The sequence below is a fragment of the Heloderma suspectum genome, chromosome 7 (genome assembly GCF_057233095.1).
Source record: "Heloderma suspectum isolate Gila_16-S chromosome 7, 16-S_ref, whole genome shotgun sequence".
In the NCBI taxonomy this organism is placed as follows: Eukaryota; Metazoa; Chordata; class Lepidosauria; order Squamata; family Helodermatidae; genus Heloderma; species Heloderma suspectum.
In genome coordinates this window covers 111,817,809-111,838,751 of record NC_139464.1, presented here as the reverse complement: position 1 = coordinate 111,838,751, position 20,943 = coordinate 111,817,809, and the positions used below count along the sequence as shown (strand labels likewise).

General features: G+C 41.4%; 2 protein-coding genes and 1 pseudogene across 3 annotated transcripts in view; all 3 read left to right on the top strand.

Annotated features, from left to right (window-relative positions):
• RASSF8 (Ras association domain family member 8) overlaps positions 1–20,943 on the top strand; it is a 117,215-nt gene that overhangs the window by 69,121 nt on the left and 27,151 nt on the right. For both annotated transcript variants that reach the window (XM_084811147.1, XM_084811148.1), the window contains one exon: positions 20,482–20,686. In XM_084811147.1, coding sequence (XP_084667273.1) covers positions 20,584–20,686 — 103 coding nt within the window. In that variant the 5' untranslated portion in view covers positions 20,482–20,583. The remainder of the gene's footprint in view (positions 1–20,481; positions 20,687–20,943) is intronic.
• LOC146340197 (histone H2A pseudogene) lies at positions 10,472–10,915 on the top strand (annotated as a pseudogene).
• LOC146340196 (histone H2A, sperm-like) lies at positions 14,988–15,419 on the top strand. The gene is given in 1 exon segment (XM_084811844.1): positions 14,988–15,419. A coding segment is annotated over 1 exon segment (432 nt).

The window sequence follows — 20,943 nt, the reverse complement described above, 5'->3', positions numbered from 1 at the left end:
ACAAATGTAGTTACCCATTTGACCATTTATCTAAGGGCAATTGCTCTCACCACAGGAAAGCAACTTAGGTTTTAAAAATACACTATTGAGTAAGGAGAACATGAAGATAAGTGGAGGACCAGATTGTCGCTGTGTAGCATCATAGATCGTGGCTGTGTAGCATCATACCAGTTCTGGCCTCTGTTGTACTATTGGACTTACCACAAATTCCCAACTTGGATGGACACTTATCCCTTAGTTTCTTTGATCAAAGAGGTTATAATAAAGAGCTTTGCTTTATTGGGTTTTCATAAAGCTTAATATTTTTTTATTAGTGCATATGATTAGAACTTCCATACCTCAAGGCAGTACAAGCCACCCTAACAAGAAGAGTGTTCTAAACTGGTACCTAATGGACATCAGTGTTAGAAAAGGGGCATGTATTCAGCCCCCAGAAGTTTGGAAAAGCTTTTTCCCTGCTGAACGTCTAAGCTATTAGGAAAGTCTAAGTATCTGTGGTGTTTACTTTTTCATGCCCTCTGTTTAGTTTTCATTATGCTGGTTTCATCATTTCATTAAAGGATTTGTAAAGCTGTAAGAACAGCGTCCCCCCCGCTTGGCCTTAATTGCTTATGTCATTTAGTAGTTTGATTAGTTTTCTTTCATTAGGTAAGGGGAAGGTTATGCTTACTTGACAGCTTTTAGAGAATGGAAAAACAGTAAACTGGCAGTAAATTATTCAAAATTCACAGCCTTCGTTTAGTCCCCCCCCATAATTATCCTACCAGTAAGTCTTTATAGGGCACAATCCTATGCATGTTTATACAGAAAAAAGTCCAATTCCCAGCATGCCCCAGCCAGCATGTTTTACTTATTAAAGCAGATCAAGACAGCAATCCCAAACACACTCATTTGGGAATAATCCCTACTGAACTCAGTGGGACTTCTGAGGGGATGATTGAACTACATGCCTGTGGTGTATTAGGAATTTCCCTCACCTCTGTCCCATTTGTGGCATATAATTTAAGAATAGCAGCAAGATAAGATGCCTACCAACTGTGGTATGCCATGTTTGATTGAAGCTAATTTTCTTGTTACATGTAGCTGAAATAGCTATGGCTCTCCAGCTAATTTATATGACATTTAATGTAGCCTTAATTGCATGAACAAATATTCAAACACATCTCCTGAGATCATTTCCATGATGGCTTTGGTGCCTGTGTCACATAGATAATGACAAGGGATACATTTATTTACAAATATCCTTCTAGGAGAGAGAGAGAGGTACAGCAAGTGTAAAATGGGAACCCAAGTCCAAAGATCTGAGGAATGCTGCCTCAAACTCAATGAATGTGACTTAATCCTTTGCCATAATTCTCTCAAAGATCGCTCTTAATTAGTTAATTTGCTTCGTACCCTACCTTTCTACCAAAAAATGGCAGTCAAGGCAGCTTACAGGCACAATTTAACTGTCCATACACAGGGAAATGCACGTGGGCAGGAGCCAGGAAGGAATAGGCTTGGGCATGGCAGTGGAAAAGTGTGTCTGGCACTTGTGCGGAAGGGGAAAAGTGCCACTGCAACTACATTGTGCTACTACATGATAGATGGAAGCTCCGGCTAGCCTGAGAAATGCACGTGGTAGCTTTGTTTTCTTTTTCAGTGTTACTGCTATAGTTCTGCTTCAAGAATAAAAATAAATAAAATTTAGAAAGAACTGAGCCAGACAGAGCATTCCCAAAAATCTGACACTAAAATCATGGGAAACTGATGCTGGGTGGTAGAAATGGCAAATTTGGCTTCTAAGGTTGCAAACGTGTTTTTTTAGTGGGGGTGGGGGATCTGGAATACATGCTTGGAACACTTTGATTACATACTTGGCTGCTGATATACCTTCTCGGCCCCCTGGACCCTCTCTTGGCCTTTCTGGATCCGCCTTTCCCCACATATGGGGAAATGTGTATGCTTCCCCTTGTTAAAAACCGCACAACAGGATTGTTGAACGAAGAAGAGATTTGAAGATGAAGGATTTGGACACTGTAAGTAGACTTTATATTTGATGGAGATCAGGTGGATATTCTTGTAATGGGGCCACAGAAATGTTACTGAAACATTTTCACTGATTCGTACATTGTATATCAAACCTTAATAAAACTGGGAAAAGAATAATCCAAGCAATGGACTCCTTAGAAATTGCACAGCACAACATTTCTCTATCTTCAATACAAACCTGAGTTCAAAATTGGGGGCGAGGGGCGGATAGGTGTTACCGTCTGGTACCAGGAATGTAAAAGCTAGAGAGAACAGTGTTGGTTTATCTGTGTTCTTGGAGTGGGTCTGGTGTCATTATTGTTTCCATGTGCAGAACACCGTGTCGTATATCCTGTCCTTTGCTGACATCCAGCAATCTAATACTAGACTCCTCAATCCTAAACAAACAATATTGTAATCCACTGACAGTTACACAATAACAGCAGCACCCTGTCAAAACACACTTTCGAAGATTAACATTCAAAAGGAAACATTCAGGACAAAAGGCTTTCTGCCTCCCTTTTGGTATGTTTCGGATATTGGTGTGCTTTGATACAGATACTAAATGGTTCTCAGTTTGGGGGGCACTTACACAAACTACATTTCTACACAAAATTATACTCCGGAGGAACTTTTCATTTAAAATATAAGGATTTTTAAAAGCGTATCTGCGCCTCACACGTATGAAAAGGTCAAAGGAAATGTTATATATGGATTACCATTTTTCCTTTGAAAATGTGCTTTCAAAGACACAAAATGTGTCTGACATGTAATATGCTGAGCTGCATACGACATAATTAGAACCCAAATCTTCACAGTTAAAATTTGCCCAGAGATGCAAAGTTTATTTTAATTTTTTTTAACTTCCTTGTTGAAAATGACACTTCAAAAGAACAACGGGTATTTTTGTTCATTACTGCCTAATAAATTTGAAAATGTTTGTATGACAAGCTTATTTCTCTGCAGCCATATGGAATGGAAGCTTTCTTTTAAATAATACATCTGGGGATTGAGGATTCTAATGAGCCCACTAGATATGCAAAACTGAACTTTGGACCACAGGCATAGGCAAGCCAAAAATGTATGAATACTGTGAACCTGGGGCCTTCGTAGTACTCTTTTATGCCCTTCTGTGTGTAGCACCACCAAAAGAGGTTAAGTTGGTGAGGACATGTGATAGGGCTTTCTCTTTGGCAGTACCCCACCTGTGGAACTCATTCCCATAGGAAGTTAGGCTGGCCCCCTCTCTGCTCAGTTTTAGGTTGGCTTTTTCCACGTTACTTTTAAGTGTATTAAATCTCTTAGCTCCGCACTCTGCTTTTAAGATTCTCTCCTGCTTTCAATTTCTGCTGCAGGTGCTGTAAGAAGAGCCATGCTGGATCAGACCAAGGGACCATCTAGTCTAGCATTCTGTTCACACAGTGGCCAACCAGCTGCTCCCAGGAAACCCACAAGCAGGACATTGTGCAACAACCCCCTCCCACCCATGTTCCCCAGCAACTAGTGTACATAGGCATACTACCACTGATACTGGAAGTAGCATATAGCCATCAAGCCTAATAGCCATTGATAGCCTTCTCCTCCAGGAATTCATCTAATCCCCTTTTAAAGCCATCCAAATTGGTGGCCATCACTACATCTTGTGGTAGCAAATTCCATAGTTTAACTATGCACTATGTGAAGAAGTACTTCCTTTTATCTGTCCTGAATTTCCCACCAGTCAGCTTCATAGGATGACCTTGGTTTCTAGTATAATGAGAGAGGGAGAAAAATGTATCCCTATCCATTTTTTCCATACCACGCATAATTTTCTACACCTCTGTCATGTCTCCCCATACTCGCTGTTGTAACTTTCCCTCACTGGGGAGATGCTCCAGCCCCTTAATAATTTTTGTTGCCTTTTTCTGCACTTTTTCCAGCTCTACAATATCTTTTTTTTTTAGGTGCGGTGACTAAAACTGTATTCTAAGTGTGGTTACACCATAGATTTGTATAAGGACAGTATGATATTGGCAGTTGCTCAAGGTGCATGTTTTTTTAAAAAGTCATTACATTAAAATGTGGATTATTCTATTACATTGTTAAATATGCTTATTCTTCAAGGAAATTGAACTTGCTCTTCCAGTTAAGCAAAGTTAGTCATACGCAACAACCCATTGGGCAGACTGCCCCAGTGAAAGTAGAGTTTCCAAGTCCTCCATAAGAAAAGTTCTGTGAAAGCAGTTTTCCACTCCTCTCCTTTAGAACACATACTTCATCCATATGAAGTCACACATTTCAGTCCTTGTCACCTACGCATGGAAATGAGGTTTTGGATATTTATAGACACTGTAGGCTGATAGGGTTGAGCTAGACGGGCCATGGCGATGGCTCTGTACAAGTCCAGATTCTAAAAAGAATTAATGATGTTACTAAATTTATTTATTTATTTATTTATTTATTTATTTCTATACCGCCCAATAGCCGAAGCTCTCTACTAAAGCTTGACAACCAAATTTATTCAAAAACTGATAATCTAAAATGGTAAATTCTAAATGGCACTGGTATCCTATTTGGAAGAAGGATAACTTGTGTGTGCAATTTCCTCTTTATTGTGTAAAAATGATTTCAGCTCATATGAGGATGATAAATTCCTGCTTCCAAACGGAAAGTATTGCACTAAGAGACTGATCTGTAACATGTATGGTTGCCATTTTAAAAACATTGCCATGTCTATGTCATTAGATAGAGTTTGGCAACCTTGACATGAATCACAATAATATTCCCACTATAATATCTGTAGTATGTGCAGGAAATGTTATGCCACATCTGATACCTATCAATCATGTTTCTGTGTTCTACAGTCCTTATGTTTCATTTGCGTTTCCTTCTGTGCAAGCTGCATACAGCTATTTTCACTGTTTGCACTGCAGCATATTTTTTCAGGCACAGAATAATCAGGGAACAATAAATGTCTAAATACATTGGGTTGGATCCAGATCTACTCATACTTAAGAGTTGACCCATCAAAATCAGTAGAACTTAAAGTTGGTTCATTGACTACCTTAAGTCCTGTTAGTTTCAGTGGGTCTACTAGAAGCATGAATAAATCTGGATCCAACCCATATTGATTTTTTAAAAATCTGCATAGTTCCCCCCCCCCTTTTTTAGAAGTTCTTTAAATCTTAGGGCATTTCTATATATACATCTTTAAAGTGGTTGTCTTAAATAGTTTTCTAACACAGGAGTATACTACCTTTCAAGTTACATGGAAATGTTAATCAGGAAGTATGTAATCTGCTTTGCACTGTAATTTCTCAACGGGGGAGAGGAGGCTGCTCTGGCCTAGAACGGGTGGGGTAGCGTCACTCGAGGCGCACGCACTATTGCTGAAGGACGTGCATTTTCCTCAACAATATCGCCCTAGGCAAGTTACCATCTTTGGGTCTGTAGCTCTGCCCCTTCGACTTTGGGGGACTGCTTGTCCAGCATGTCCTTCTCTGGGTGGTGACGCTAGCTGCCTGGAGTAGGGAGGAAATGTATCTTCCACCCCTTATGCCTCCAGCCTCTAAAGAGCGAGTAAACTGCAACAGGTGCCCTAGGCTTCTGGAATGTCTGGTCGTCACAAAGAAAAAAAATCTTTGGTGCTGGCTGTAATGCTTTGCTCCAACTTCAGGTTGCGTGCTAGTGAGAATTCGTGACAAAGTTTCACCTCCAGTGTGTGTGTGGTGTGTGCACACATGTGGTAGAGCTTGCCGTAACACAAGCAGATACTCTTGTAACTAAAAACCTTAGGACTTTCTGCTTAGAAATGAGGGGGCCAAGTAGTGAGATGGCCTTATCCTTTGTAGGGTTCCTAATTGCATGGAGAGGTTCCTACAAATGTACACATCTAGGGTTTGTTTCAGATGTAGGTTATGGACAGAGCTTGTGATTGTGGTGCCACATCTCTCACCTACACACAGAAAGCCCATGAAAAGGGCTAGAGAATTCTGTATACCTGAGATAACCAGTTAAAATCAATCACTAGTTTACCTGGTTTTACTTAACTCAAGATAGAAGAAAAACAAGGAATGAATAAATAAATTTAACCCTGTGTCTGTGTACACAAATTAAGAGATTAGAACAAGTCAATTTTGGACAACTGAGCTCTTTAAAGGCTCTCAAAAGTGGCAAAGGCCTCCCTAGAGAGCAACAGTCTACCTGGTAGCTCAGCCTTCTCCAACCTGATGCCCTCCAGATATTTTGGACTTCCAACTCCCATCAGCCCCATCCAACAAAGTCAGTAGTCAGGAATGCTAGGAGTTGTAGTCCAAAATATCTGAAGGGCACCAAGTTGGGGAAAGCTGTGTTGACTGAAGTGGTGTTACTGTAATTCATGATAACTGGCATCAGCGAATAATTTTTTCTTTTAAACCTGTCCTGAAACCCCTAATCAGGTAAACAACAAGCTCTCAGTCATGCTAGAGAACTGTTTGGGAATTGTGTCTGAGAGGAGGTGGCAAGTTTAGCTGTCGGGTCATAGCCCAATTCTTTGTATACTTTCAAAATCTGTTAAAGGTTTACAGACTACAGCCTTGCTCTTAAAGTCTTTGGTGCTGTGTAAAGATTTAATCTCTTTGTGTTATGCCAGTTGTCCAATAACTGTTTGCTTGGCCTTTTCCACAAATATTAGGGAAACTCCACACACAAGCTGTGTCTGTTGATACTGTGTGTGTATTCAAAGCAGGATTAAAGGGAGTAAGGATGCAATCCTGTGCATGTTTAGACAGAAAAAAAGTCCTACAACTCTCAGCATTCTCCAGCCAGCCAGTAGAAATGCTGACTGCTTAAAATATATATATATTAGAAATTTTAATGCAATTGGCTTAGAAATGTTGAACACTTCATCATGCAAGTTGATGACCCCAGTGTAATATGCAGGTTCCACATTGCAAGAGTAGTCTTGCTAAGAACAACTATCAGGCAGAGAACTCCACGTAACAGTTACACTCCTGCCCTTCCCACTGGCTGGTAGAAAATGCTATTTGTCCGTGAGCTTGTATCGTGTTTTACAGAAAGAAAGGCTTAGACCACTGCTTTCCTTGTTGGCACAGGAGCTAGTTACCTGTATTAGGTGTGTGTTCTCATTCTCTCGCTCTCCCCACCCCTCCTCCTCTTCTCTCTCCCCTCAGTGGTGGTGCATGTTATTGACTCAATTACATGATGGAAAGCCATGATTAAAAAAAAAACGCTTCTGTTTCAGTGTAATGTCAGAATTTGCAGACCATGCTTTTTACTATCACCTGCCGACAGGCTGTTGCACCATGGAGGCAGGAGTGAATTCATAAGCTTGAGTGCTGAAGATGGAAAATAAAAATAGATAAGCAGGACTCTAAACTGTGGTTTGCCTGACTTGATGGGAAGCTTAAACTAGTGTTTGGGTTCTAACCAATAGTGATTTGGTGTGAAATCTGTATGGGGCTGGTGGACATGCTTACTGAATCCTATCTTGGCATACCAAGCAGAGATCTGCACAAGGCTTTTGCTTTCTCACGTATTCTCCCCCCGCCCCCGATTGAGTGAAACTAGTAACTATAGTTTCCTGATTCAGATGAAATGAGAAACTATGGTTAACTGAGGCTTCCTGGTTTGATTGAACCATAAAGAGAGGAGCAAAGGTCCTTCATGAAAATGGAAAAGGCTCATTCATATCGCTGAGATATGATTATCTAGACTGGGTAAACTTCCTTTGGCAGTTGTGTCCTGTAGTTCTGATGCTGCAGCTTTGAAATATGGAAGCCAGATGTTCCATAGTCCAAGGTATTTTGAAGGCCTATACAGAGGCATATGTGAGAGGTATTGTAGGAGTCAATGAACACAGTCCAGTCTGATCTTGTCTTGTGGCAGTTAACTTAATCGAAAAACAAAACAACTCTCTTGTACCAATATAACACGCCCTGGTTTTCCTAAGTTATGCAGCTGCATTTTGAGGATTCTTTTGAAGAGTGAATGAAGATGGAGGTTGTGCCCAGAATCTTGCTTCCTCACCTTTTAAAGACACCTTAAAAGAAAATGCTGAGCTGAGAGTTTCTTGTCCAAAACTATGGTTATTTCATCGTTGCACAATTGGATATTTCCCCGCTAATGGCCACATGTGCAAAGCTTGTAAACTACCACGTTAAATTGGCTTTTAAATTTTGGAAGCCAACTCCTCCTCTTAAAACCATACACTGATTTTATGACTCCTTCCTGGACTGCTTAAGCTGGAACATTATGAAGTTAATAGCCCCCCGCCCCCACGCACTTGGATATATTTGTTGTAGTCTTTCGTTTGCATTTATCATTACTAACTTTAAGTGCTGTTGATGTCAGTGGGTCTACTCCAAGTATGATTAAGTTTGGATCCCAGTGTTTTCACATTTGCTTTTGTTTCTTAAGGGTATCTTTTCATGTCTAGCATTTGGACTTAAAACTGTAATGTAACTAACTAAATTTTTGGCAGGTATCCTGAATGGAAAAAAGCAAAGATGAATTTTGGCTTCAGAGAAAGAAGAGTTAAATTACTTGTTGCTGAAACAAAGCAGATGCTTTCATTAGTGCTTTGGAGTAAAAGCAGTCTGCATGCAGAACAAATGTCTTCAATCAAGTTCCTGCCTAAAGCATTTTTACATTGTGTGTGTGTGTGTGTGTGTGTGTGTGTACGTACACAAGAGTTATGACACACTATGAATAAAATAACATATTCTGACATTTTTACATTATTTGTAAACTCAACTAGCAAAATACCCCTTTCTCCTGAAGTTCTTGTTAGGAACAATATATTTTGTATTTCGAAGAGTATTGGCAGGAATAACTGAACGTTGATTATAATGTGAACATTTTTGACGCAGTTTGGCCATTATGTTTCTGGAAGTCCTGGGTGTTTTCTTTTTATTCTTAACCTTACTCTTCCGCAGATATTTACATACTGAGGGTGTACCAAAAGTTACAAGAATCACAGTTTGCAGCTTTCCACCATTTTGACCAGCTTGCATTTCCTGAAGAGAAAAACAAACTACTACCCATGTCACCAAGATGGTCATCACTATGAGAGCAAAGGCTCACTGCAGCCAGGGGAAGAGTACATCTGTTGGCCACCACCGGCTGAACTGTGAGAGGAAAGAGAAGGGAGAATAACCGTGGCTGATCAATTCCTTTCCACCCTTTCATTTGTCTCCCCACTTCATTCTTGTAGCTATCCATCCTCCTCCTAAGTACTGTTAAGTAGAGCTAGCTCTCAGCAACTATAATAGATGGATAATTATCCAATCTGTAGTTATTCTTCTCTGAGTTAACTCTGTTTTGATCTTTTTATAATCTGTCAAAAGATGATTGGCTTAAAAAAAAGAAAGTTGTTCAGGGTGGAAAGACAGTTAGCATATTGCTCCAATTCTGGCTCACCTGGACCGACTTCTGGTTTTCTTCCAGGCCCAATTTAAGGTGGTGTCTCTGCCTTTAAAAACTTGGGCCCTCCTTATTTTAGGACCCCTCTCATATGTTGCTTGCCAGTTCTTCATTGCTCTGTATCCTGCTTTTGCAGCGGTTTGGGGCAGGGCTTTTTTTTAATGCCCAACATGTGGAATTCCCTCCCTAGACAGGTCCACCAAACCTCCTCTCTAACCATAGTCAGGTTAAAACCTTTTTATTTCAGAAGGCCTTTCCAGCCAGCTAATGTTACACCTGTGCTTTAAACCTCTTTAAATAGTTCATTGTTGAGCTGTTTTAAACAGCTTTTAGTGCTGTTTTTATTATTTTAATGGAGTTGTTGTTGTACAGCACGCACAGCTCCACCCACCCACCACCACCTCATTGCCTGTTCCTGTCCGACAGCATGTACTGCCTGAGGGGCCTACATCACTCTGCTCAGTGGAAAGGCCATCCTGTGTTTCTGCATCAAACTGGGAAGTCGTATGCTGCACATTTAGCCTTGGCTTGTTTCACCATGTCAACTATTTTGCAAACCCGAGAGTGTAAGAAATATGATAGCTGCACAGTAGAGGTTTCCAGAGAGGCAAATGTAATAAATAGTATGAAATTTCAGCTTAAACACACGGATAATGGAAATGATCTAACAAGTCAGTGTCTTCCTGTCTTCTGGCCTGGGTAACAATGCACACAGTATCCTATTGGCTGGCACCCAGCCTATCAGGAGCTATGTTACCACTCACCAACAAAGATATAAAAAGGCTCTGAAAAACTCAGTGCACAGATTTTTTTTCTTTCTGTCAGCCCATTGAATGATATCTTAACCTGTAAGGCAGGTAGAAATCCAGAAAAGACAATTGGGCAGAAGGGCAACGGAGAAAATCGAAGGCAAGAGTGGCAAGGCAAACCAAAGCTGTAAGAATCCAGACAAACCTTTTCCAGGGAGGCAAGAATTATCCAAGCCAAGACGAGCAACTAAAGAGGCAGATCAGACCAGGCCAAAGACTGCTGGTTGAGTGGCAAGATGGACTGTGACATGTCTGACAGTCAGTGCGATATGGAGAGCTCTGAAGATCCGGGGCCATCCCGCCGAGAGAGGAGGCCAAAGACATCACGTTCTTGCCGGGCCGAGTTGTTATTCCCTGTGAGCCGTATCGATAGATTCCTCCGTAGAGGAGACTTTGCAGCACGCATTGGAGCAGGGGCACCAGTTTACATGGCTGCGGTGCTTCAGTATCTGACATATGACATTGTGGACATTGCTGGGAACATTGCTAAAGGTGACCATAAACGTCGAATTGCCCCCCGGCACTTACAGCGAGCCATCAGCAATGACTCTGAACTCCATTCTCTGCTTGGAGATATTGCCTTCCCCCAGGGGAAAGTCCTGCCCCAGAATCGGCCTGCCACATTGTCCAGAAAGGAGGGGGACAAGAAAACTGGCAAGGCCATAAGAGCTCAAAATGTGGTTGCTGCCTAAACAAAAGTGGTGCCAATTATCTGACTAGGGATGGAGTCTTTACAATCCAGCAGCATGGTCTAATAAAAGCTGCTCCAATGATGAACTCTTTGTTGTGTGAATGTATTTCTTTTCATGTGAGTTAACTGGGCAATTTTAGATGAGTTGGCTATCATTCCAGTAGTGTGGCATTAACAGAAGGACTTCACATTTCTCTCTCTCTCTCTCTCTCTCTCTCTCTCTCTCTCTCTCAAAAGCACATTATGTAAACGTCATGTCGACATTTTCAGGTGTCATGTTTACCCTTTCGTAGAGCAAGGGTCCAGCATCTGGTTTCCATTTGTACATTGTACATTTGTACGTTGTACACTTTTTGATTGACTGATTGATTGATTGATTGATATATAGATATATATATAGATATATCCATCTCCATCTCAAGCCACAATAGAAAACCCTAATTCTTTCAAGAGATCAACCATGGGAGTCGGGCAGATACTGCATTCAAATTCATATGATAAAGTCATATGTTACTCCCCTCTGTTTCCATAGCAAGGAAGCAGAGTAGTGTTCAAGAGCCCAAGTCACTTAAGTTGAACTTACTCCCCAGTAAGGTACCTCTGAATAGGGCTATGATGGTGTAGGTGGCATTTGAAGGCTCACCTGCGTTGACTGCTTTCTAGAGCTGAGCTACGTTATGCTGCGAAGATTCTTCTCTTTGTGCTAGAATTCTACAGAATGTGACATATCACTTATGCTTCTTCAGTTGCATCTGGGCTTGAGAGTGTGAACATCATTTACCCCTAAATTTCTCCTTCCTGTATTAAGCTGGTAGGTATGGGACACTGTAAGACTTTAAGCCTAAGAGTGGCATTTTAAAACATGGAATTAGATGGGCCATCTGTTCCACTAGTTTGCCGTCTGTTTTTTGTGTCTTTTGAATGAATTGTGATAATGCAAGGGTGTGCTGAGCAGTGTGGTGTGTTGAGCCATACAGCTTGAAAAGAATAGGTGCTTTGGAAGGACTGAAAATAATCAGGATTATTGATTGAAGTAATTTCTGGGCAGCTAGATAGACGGTGTGCATTGCAGTGCTGCTGATGCCTTGACTTTTTAAAGTGCCACCTGCCTATTTGCTACTATGGGAAAACTGCTGTGCTGTGCCTCAAATTGGTGCCAAATGAAGTCTTGGATCTGCTTTATTAGATGCTCTGGCTGGTTATTCATGAGAGAAGAAATTGATTGATTTTTATTCTAGGCTGCTGCTGCTATTATTATTATTATTATTATTATTATTATACATTTCTATACTGCCCCATAGCCAAAGCTCTCTGGGCGATTTACAGAATGTATTACTGCTGTTAGAAGTAAAATGAAATGGACATGTTTAGGCTTTTAGGTTGGAGATACAAATGGTCAAAGATAAAGGCACATGGGCGTGAGGTCCAGCCAACCTAGGTCCTCTCTGCCAGACTAAGGAGGAAGTGAGCTTGGCTTGTATAATCCAGTCAACAGATAAAAATGGTGTGTGTGTGGGAGGCCTTAATTGAAGAGCTTTGCATCTCAAGGATGAGATGTGCCAACAGTGGAATGGGGATGGGAAATGGCATATGCAAAGCAGAGCAAGAGAAAATCATGGGACTCTAGAATGTTAAGAAATCATGAGACTCAATGGGACCTTCTCAAACTGGGGAGAGGTAACGAGTGGGGTACCACAGGGCTCAGTCCTGGGCCCAGTGCTCTTCAACATTTTTATTAATGACTTGGAGGAGGAGGTGCAGGGAATGCTGATCAGAGTTGCAGATGACACAAAATTGGGCGGGATAGCTAATACTTTGGAAGACAGAAACAAAATTCAAAGTGATCTGGATAGACTGGAGCGCTGGGCAGAAAACAACAGAATGACATTTAATAGGGATAAATGCCAAGTTCTGCACCTAGGAAAAAGAAACCAAATGTACAGTTACAAGATGGGGGATATGTGGCTCAACAACACTACAAGCGAGAAGGATCTTGGAATTGTTGTCCATCACAAGCTGAATATGAGCCAACAATGTGATGTGGCTGCAAAAAAGGCAAATGCTCTTTTGGGCTGCATTAATAGAAGTATCGCTTCCAAATCCCAGGAAGTACTAGTTCCCCTCTATTCAGCACTGGTTATGCCTCATCTGGAGTACTGTGTATAGTTCTGGACACCACACTTCAAGAAGGATGCAGACAAACTGGAGAGGGTTGAGAGGAGGGCAACAAAGATGATCAGCGGACTGGAAACAAAGCCCTATGAAGAGAGACTGAAAGAACTGGGCATGTTTAGCCTGGAGAAGAGAAGACTGAGGGGAGATATGATAGTGCTGTTCAAGTACTTGAAAGTTTGTCACAGAGAGGAAGGCCAGGATCTCTTCTTGATCATCCCAGAGTGCAGGACACGGAATAATGGGCTCAAGTTACAGGAAGCCAGATTCCGGCTGAACATCAGGAGAAACGTCCTGACTGTTAGAGCAATACGACAATGGAACCAATTACCTAGGGAGGTAGTGGGCTCTCCTACACTGGGGGCATTCAAGATGAGGCTGGACAGCCATCTATCTGACAGGGGTGCTCTGACTTGGATTCCTACATTGAGCAGGGGGTTGGACTTGATGGCCTTGTAGGCCCCTTCCAACCCTACTATTCTATGATTCTATGTGGGTATACTAAGAAGTGCGAAGAGAAAACTCTCTGGAAAAGACCCTGATGCTGGGAAAGACTGAAGGCAAAAGGAGAAGGGAACGGCAGAGGATGAGATGGCTAGATAGCATCACCGATGCAATGAATATGAACTTGAGCACGCTCCGGGGTCCATGGGGTCACGAAGAGTCGGACACGACTGAACGACTGAACAACAAATACTAAGAAGACAATGAAGGGGGGCTTCTTACCCTTATTCTTCTGCAGAATATTTACATACTGAGGGTGTACCAACTGCTATGAGGATCACTGTGGTGGCTTTCCACCATTTTGACCAGCTTGCATTTCCTGAAGAGAAAAGCAAGCTACTACCCATGTCAACAAGATGGTCAATACTGTGAGGGCAAAGTGATGAGGGAAGAGATGAGCTAGCTCAACATGTTCACCCTCTGACAACAGCTAGTGGGGTACGCTCTTTTTCCTGGCCGCATTCCGTGAATCAGCCCCCTATGAGCAGAAGCAGGAATATCTATCTCCATGAGGGGTCTGGCTCACTGCAGCCAGGGGAAGAGTACATCTGTTGGCCACCATTGGCAGAGCGGTGAGAGGAAGGAGATGGAAGAAGGGAGAATAACCATGGCTAACAAATTCCTTTCTGCCCTTTCCTCTCGCTTGTCTCACCACTTCATTCTTCTAGCTGCCCATCCTCCTTGCGTTAAGTACCATTAAGTAGAGCGAGCGCTTGGCAACTATAATAGATGGACGATTATCCAGTACATATTTATTCTTCTCTGAATTGATTCCATTTTGATCTTTTTTACAATATGTCAAAACATTATTGGCTTTTTTTCTTTTCTTTTTATTTTAGTAGTTGTTCAAGGTGGAAAGACAGTTGGCATGTTCCTCCAATTCTGGCTCATTTTGCAAACCTGAGAGTGTAAGAAATACGATAGCTGCGCAGCCGGGGTTTCTAGAGAGGCAAATGTAATAAATAATATGGGATTTCAGCTTAAACACACGGATAATGGAAATGATCTAACAGGTCAGTGTCTTCCTGTCTTCCGGCCTGGGTAACAATGCACACAGTATCCTATTGGCTGGCACCCAGCTTATCCGGAGCTATGTTACCACTCACCAACAAAGATATAAAAAGGCTCTGAAAAACTCAGTGCACAGATTTTTTTTCTTTCTGTCAGCCCTTCACATCATATCTTAACCTGTAAAGCAGGAAGAAATCCAGAAAAGACAAGAGGACAGAAGGACAACGGACAAAAACAAGCAAGAGCAGCAAGGCAAACCAAAGCGCTGAAAATCCAGACAAACCTTTTCCAGGGAGGCAAGAATTTTCTAAGCCAAGACGAGCAACTACAGCGACAGATCTGACCAGTCCAAAGACTGTTGGTTGAGTGGCAAGAGTGACTGTGACATGTCTGACAGTAAGTGTGATACGGAGAGCTCTGTGTGAAACGGGGAGCTCTGAACAGCCTGAGCCATCCTGCCAAAAACATCCTGGTCTTGCTGGGCTGGATTGTTATTCTCTGTGAGCTGTATCGATAGATTCCTCTGGAGAGGAGGCTTTGCAGTAGTGCGCATTGAAGCAGGTGTGTCACTTTACAGGGCTGCAGTGCTTCAGTACCTGACATATGACATTGTGGATATTGCTGGGAACATTGCTGAAAGTGATGTTGAATTGCCCCCCCACCAGCACTTACAGCAAGCCATCAGCAATGACTTTGAACTCCATTCTCTGCTTGGAGGTATTGCCCCGCCCCAAAATCTGCCTGCCACATTGTCCAGAAAGGGGAGGGACAAGAGAATTGGCCAGGCCGTAAAAGCTCAAAATGTGGGTGCTGCATAAACAAAAGTGGTGCTGATTATCTGACTTGGGATTCAGTCTTTACTATCCAGCAGCATGGTCTAATAAAAGCTGCTCCAGTGATGAACTCTTTGTTGTGTGAATGTATTTCTTTTCACACAAGTTAACTGGGCAATTTTAGATGAGCTGGCTATCATTCCGATACTGTGGCATTCATATTTTATTTTATTTATTTAAAACATCTGTATCCTGCCCTACATCATTAAGATCTTTGGGCGGCTTCACATTTTTCATACATAACAAAAGCACACTATGTAAATGTCATGTTGACATTTTCAGGTGTCATATTTGCCCTATTGTAGAGCAGGAGTCCAGTACCTGGACGCTTTCCATTGGTGCAATGTGAGCATAACACGCTTTTTTATTAAAAAAAAATCCCTTTCAAGCCACAATAGAAAACCTTCATTCTTTCAAGAGATCAACCATGGGAGTGAGGCAGATACTGCATTCAAATTCATATGTTAAAGTCATATGTTACTCCCCTCTGTTTCCATAGCAAGGTAGCAGAATAGTGTTCAAGACAATGAAGAGGGTTTTTGTTTTTGTTGGTTAAAATATCACTTCCTTTAGGTTGTTACAGTTTTCTACTTAAGTTGACATAAAGCATATTAGTTACCCCTTAATACTCTTGAGCTTTACCTGCCATTTTATGTGTAGAATTTGGAATGGAGAAAGTGCAAATGAGCAAAATAGGTGGTTCTGAACTTGTGCTTGGTTATCGAGGGCATAGAACTGGGGTTAGCGATTACGCTAAATTGAAATGCTTGTGGTCTGATTCACACATTGAGGCAGCCCACATGTAAAATGTGGGACTACTGTTAGACTTGTGGTTAGGAAATGTGAATATTGCACACATGAGTCTGCATGGGGCAGCAGCTTTTAGTAATGGCCATAACTATCCAGAGTCTAAAACTGAAACTGCCCCATGCCAACAACGTTCTTGTCTCTCCTCTTTTTAGAATTAATTAGGTCACCTGGCTGTTTCCCCTTTTAAAATATTGAACAAATCGTCAATGTAATGTAGGTGTTTGCTTTTGCAAGGGAATGTAGGCCCCTAAAGCTGTTTAGCATTGATGCAACTAGTTGGACGGGGTCATGTAAATAATGGTTCTTCACTCAAGCCTGAGCATATGATAACTTGCGTAAGCACTGTGATAATAATAGTGAATTGTGAAACTTCATTACTGGTCATTTGTTGATTTCTTCACAGCTGTCAAGGGTAGGGAGCTTTTTGGGTGGTGAAGGTGCATTGTGGATCACTCTTTCAGTAATGATACCCCTGTTTTCATTTATTAGCAACTAATGTATCCCCACAACTGCCTAGAAAAAGGTTCTCTGCCCTGTACCACAGAACCTTTTGAAGAAGGATATATTCTTGTCTGCCTACAAAAGTATATCATCACACCCCTGGGACTGCTTATACTGGCGTGCACATCCCATATAACCTGCACACGTATATTGTACAAGCTTAAATTTCCTTAGGTCTGAATTCTGAGGCTGCACAATATCACTTACAGGCAGTTATGCATGTAACAAGCTGAGTCCATCCAGAAATGTTGATTGTCAGCCAGCTCATGGAATAACCGTTCTCCATTTTCTTACAGGCCAGTTAAACAAATCTATGAAAAGCTACTCTGTCAAAGCAGCCACATCTAGTTGTTTGGGGTTTAAAAAAAGCAAGCATGGTTTTGTCTATATTTGTTTTAATATGTGCAAAAACTCCATACATAAACTGAATCTTTAATGCTAAAATATGTCCTAAAATATAGTTTATGGCTGGGATCAAAAGATGTACTTTGGATCCAACCAAGGGCTTGGCTATGCACTTTGTTTGAACAGTAGCTGCTTGTGCTACATCACAAAACTGCTGTGGTCCCCTCAGTTTCCAAAGCAGCTCTCCTTTGTAAGTGGGATTAGCTGAGTTGTTGTTGGGCTTTTTGGATCCCAGCTTAGATGTTCATAAAATAAATAACAGTGTTTGTTTTCATGGCCATTCCAGACAAATCAGAAGGAAAGACATGAAATGAAATATCTTTTCACCAGTATCTCATGACTGTGATCAAGAACTTGAGTGTCTGAGCCCTTGCCATGTTAAGAAAGGATGTATTTAGAGCTTCCTTCTAATGCCAGTAGTGGTGATTATTGCTTCTAGAGCACGTCTACGCCTTGAACCTTAACTGTATGCCTTTGAAGTAAGCCCCAGCATTTTCAGTGTTTCTGTTCTAGAAACAGTACTCGGAATAGAAATTACTCATCAGGCCATTCACTATTGCTGTCTCACCTACCTCACAGCGTTTTTGTGTGGACCTGCTGTATTTGCTATCCTTACCCCCTTGGAGAAAAGACAAGGTAAAAATGTAATATATAAATGGATAGGGTCCATCCTTCACCAACTGATGTGTAGACAAGTTGCTAGAGACCAGTTATGTGTTATCGCAGTTGTGTTTTATTTTATTTTGTAAAGATGGGGGAACCTGAGATTATAGGGGTACTTAATTGGCCATTGGCCCTTGATCAGCCTTTATTCAACCAGAAGAATGGTCTAGTGGGCATCTGAGTTATTCACAGTGGTTTCAAGTCTACAAAATCAAACTAAAGTACACATCTAAATATGGAACTATGGCGAGAAAACGTTTGTGAACCCCTTAGGACTGTCACATATTTCCAACCTAAAATGTTCTTAGATCTTAATCTAATCCCATAATGCTAGATAAAGAACAATAGATAACCTGATTAACAAATGACACACAAACATGGTGCTTTTTCAACATGTATTTATCCACAACTCAATATCCATGTGTGAAAAAGTATGTGAACCTTTAGATTCAGTATCTGGTGGCACCCCGTTGAGCAGCAGTGACTTCAAGTAAGTGTTTTCTATAACCATTGATCAGTCTCTCACATGGGTATTGAGGAATTTTGGCCCATTCCTGCTTACAGAACTGCTTCAGCTCAGTGACATTTGAGGGCTTGCTTGTGTGAACAGCTCACCTCAGGTCCTGTCACAATATTAAGATGGGGTTTAGGACCGGACTTTGACTAGGCCATTCTAAAACATGGAATATTTTCTTCTGCAGCCATTCTTTTGTAGATCTGCTTGTATGTTTAGGAACATTACCTTGTTGCATCACCCACTTTCAGTTCAGCTTCAGCTTATGGACGGATAACCTGACATCCTCCTCTAGAATCTTCTGATACACTGCAGAATTCATGGTTGTATCAATGATTACAAGCCATCCAGGTCCTGGGGCAGCAAAGCAGGCCCAAAACATCACATTCCCACCACGATGCTTGATGGTTGGGATGAGCTTCATCTCTTCAAACTCATTGTTCGTTCTTCACCAAACATAACATTTCTCATTGAGGACGAAAAGTTCTACCTTTGATTCATCTGTCCAGAGAACATTGTTCCAGAAGCCTTGGGGGGATCATCTATGTGATCTTTAGCAAACTTCAGACAGGCAGCAGTGTTCTTTTTAGAGAGCAGTGGTTTTCTCTTGGCTGTCCTCCCATGAACACCATTCTTGTTCAGTCTTTTTCTGATCACTGAGTCATGAACCTCACATTAACCAAGGTGCAAGTGGCCTGCGGATCATTGGATGTTACTCTGGGGTTCTTTTTTACTTCCTGGATGATACGCCAGTTTGTTCTTGGAGAGATTTGGGTAGGATGACTGCTCCTGGGCAGTGTGACTATGGTCTTGAACCTTCTCCATTTGAAGACTATCAGTCTGATAATGGATTGGTGGAGCCCCAAATCCTTAGAAATGGTTTTGTAACCCTTTCTAGACTGATGAGCAGCAATAACTGCTTTTCTGAGGTCCTCAGAGATGTCTTTTGATCGTAGTATGACATGTTTCCACACAACTGTATGGTGAAGACCAAACCCACAAAGCTTCTGATCCTTTTATAGGGTGGGGCGTCCCAAAATCACCCCTGAAGTTCTACCTAATTACTTAAACACTTGATTTTAATTATTCCCTTTAATTGAGCTGATGCAACCAGGGATTCATTTACTTTTACACATACCCTGACTCTTAAATACTAATTGTTTGCCTAATTTATATATCGTTTTATTTCACGAGACATGGGATTGGTTAATATAAACCCTATTGGATATTTAGAAAATGATTTGTTTTGATTCATGAAGGCTATCATGGTAAAACTATGGAATTTCCATAATTATCATTAGAGTTCACTAACTTTTTCTCACCACTGCAATATTTTAAATTTGAATCTGTGGTGTATAAAATGTGGCCAACTTCAGTACTGCTATTTAAATCATTGAACAAGTGTTGACAATGTCTTCTGGCTATGCCTTGTGAATAATGGAAATGCTTTATCATAATGTTTTGTTGAGATAACAAAATAAACGTTGGTCTTTAAAAAAAAAAAGTAAATTGAGGCTAATTAGAAAGATTAGTGTGTACAACTCAGGGCAGGCCCTACCATTAGGCAAAGTGAAGCAGCCGCCTCAGGGCAGGAGGGAGGTGGCAAGGTGATGGAGGACAGAGCTGTCTGCATACGCCATGCAGTCTTGCCTGTACCCATGAAGCTAGCCTGCTGCCATCAAATGTGGTAGAGAACACTGACCTGTATCCTAGTAAGATTCAACCACACATCCAGTTGGCTTCTGTACATGGAATGAGGAGAGGCACCATTTTGATCTTTGCCTCAGGCAGCAAAATACCTTGGACCAGTGTCTTGATACAACTACAGGGAAAGCTGCTTTTAAATGATGGTCATGTAATTGCATGTCTTCCCTTTTTAACCCTATTTATTTCTCTGTTCTTAATAACAGGAAAGTGTGCCCAACCAATTTCTAAGAGGAGCCAAATAAGAAAATGACTTCATACCCTTTCTGTTGTTTGGAAGAGAGAGGGTAGAAAAGCTTTGTTAAAGTGAAAGCTGAGTTTTTATACTTAGATTACTTTACATTCTAGGCATAAAATAGTTCACATAGTAGAAAAACCTTTGTCTCTAGTCCACCCAAAACCTCTATTGGGCATATCTTAAACAATAGGCTTTTTTCTTTTCTTTCCTAGGTAATAATTGCTGCCAGTATGTTGGTGCTATCTGGCATAGCTGTAAACGTGACTTGACATCTTGATGACTGCATCCATGGCCATTGGGTGATCTGGCAAATCATGGAGCTGAAGGTATGGGTTGACGGAGTCCAGAGGATCGTCTGTGGCGTCACAGAAGTTACAACTTGCCAGGAAGTTGTTATAGCACTTGCTCAGGCTATAGGTAAGTGAAATAATGTTGTGACTCGGGTGCATAGATCAGTGTTTTATTTTGTTTAATGCTTCATTTTGTTGAAGACCGCTATTCAGGTTTGCTTGGTCTTGATAGACTGTTGCATTTTCTTACCGTATGGCTCTGGCAAAAAGCTTACAAAGGTCCCATGCCCATTTATTTCTCACTGTGTAACCTGATCAAGTCTGTCAGACTCCATTGCTCATTTTCCATTCACTGAAGTTTCCAGTGCAGCCACTTATGTGGCT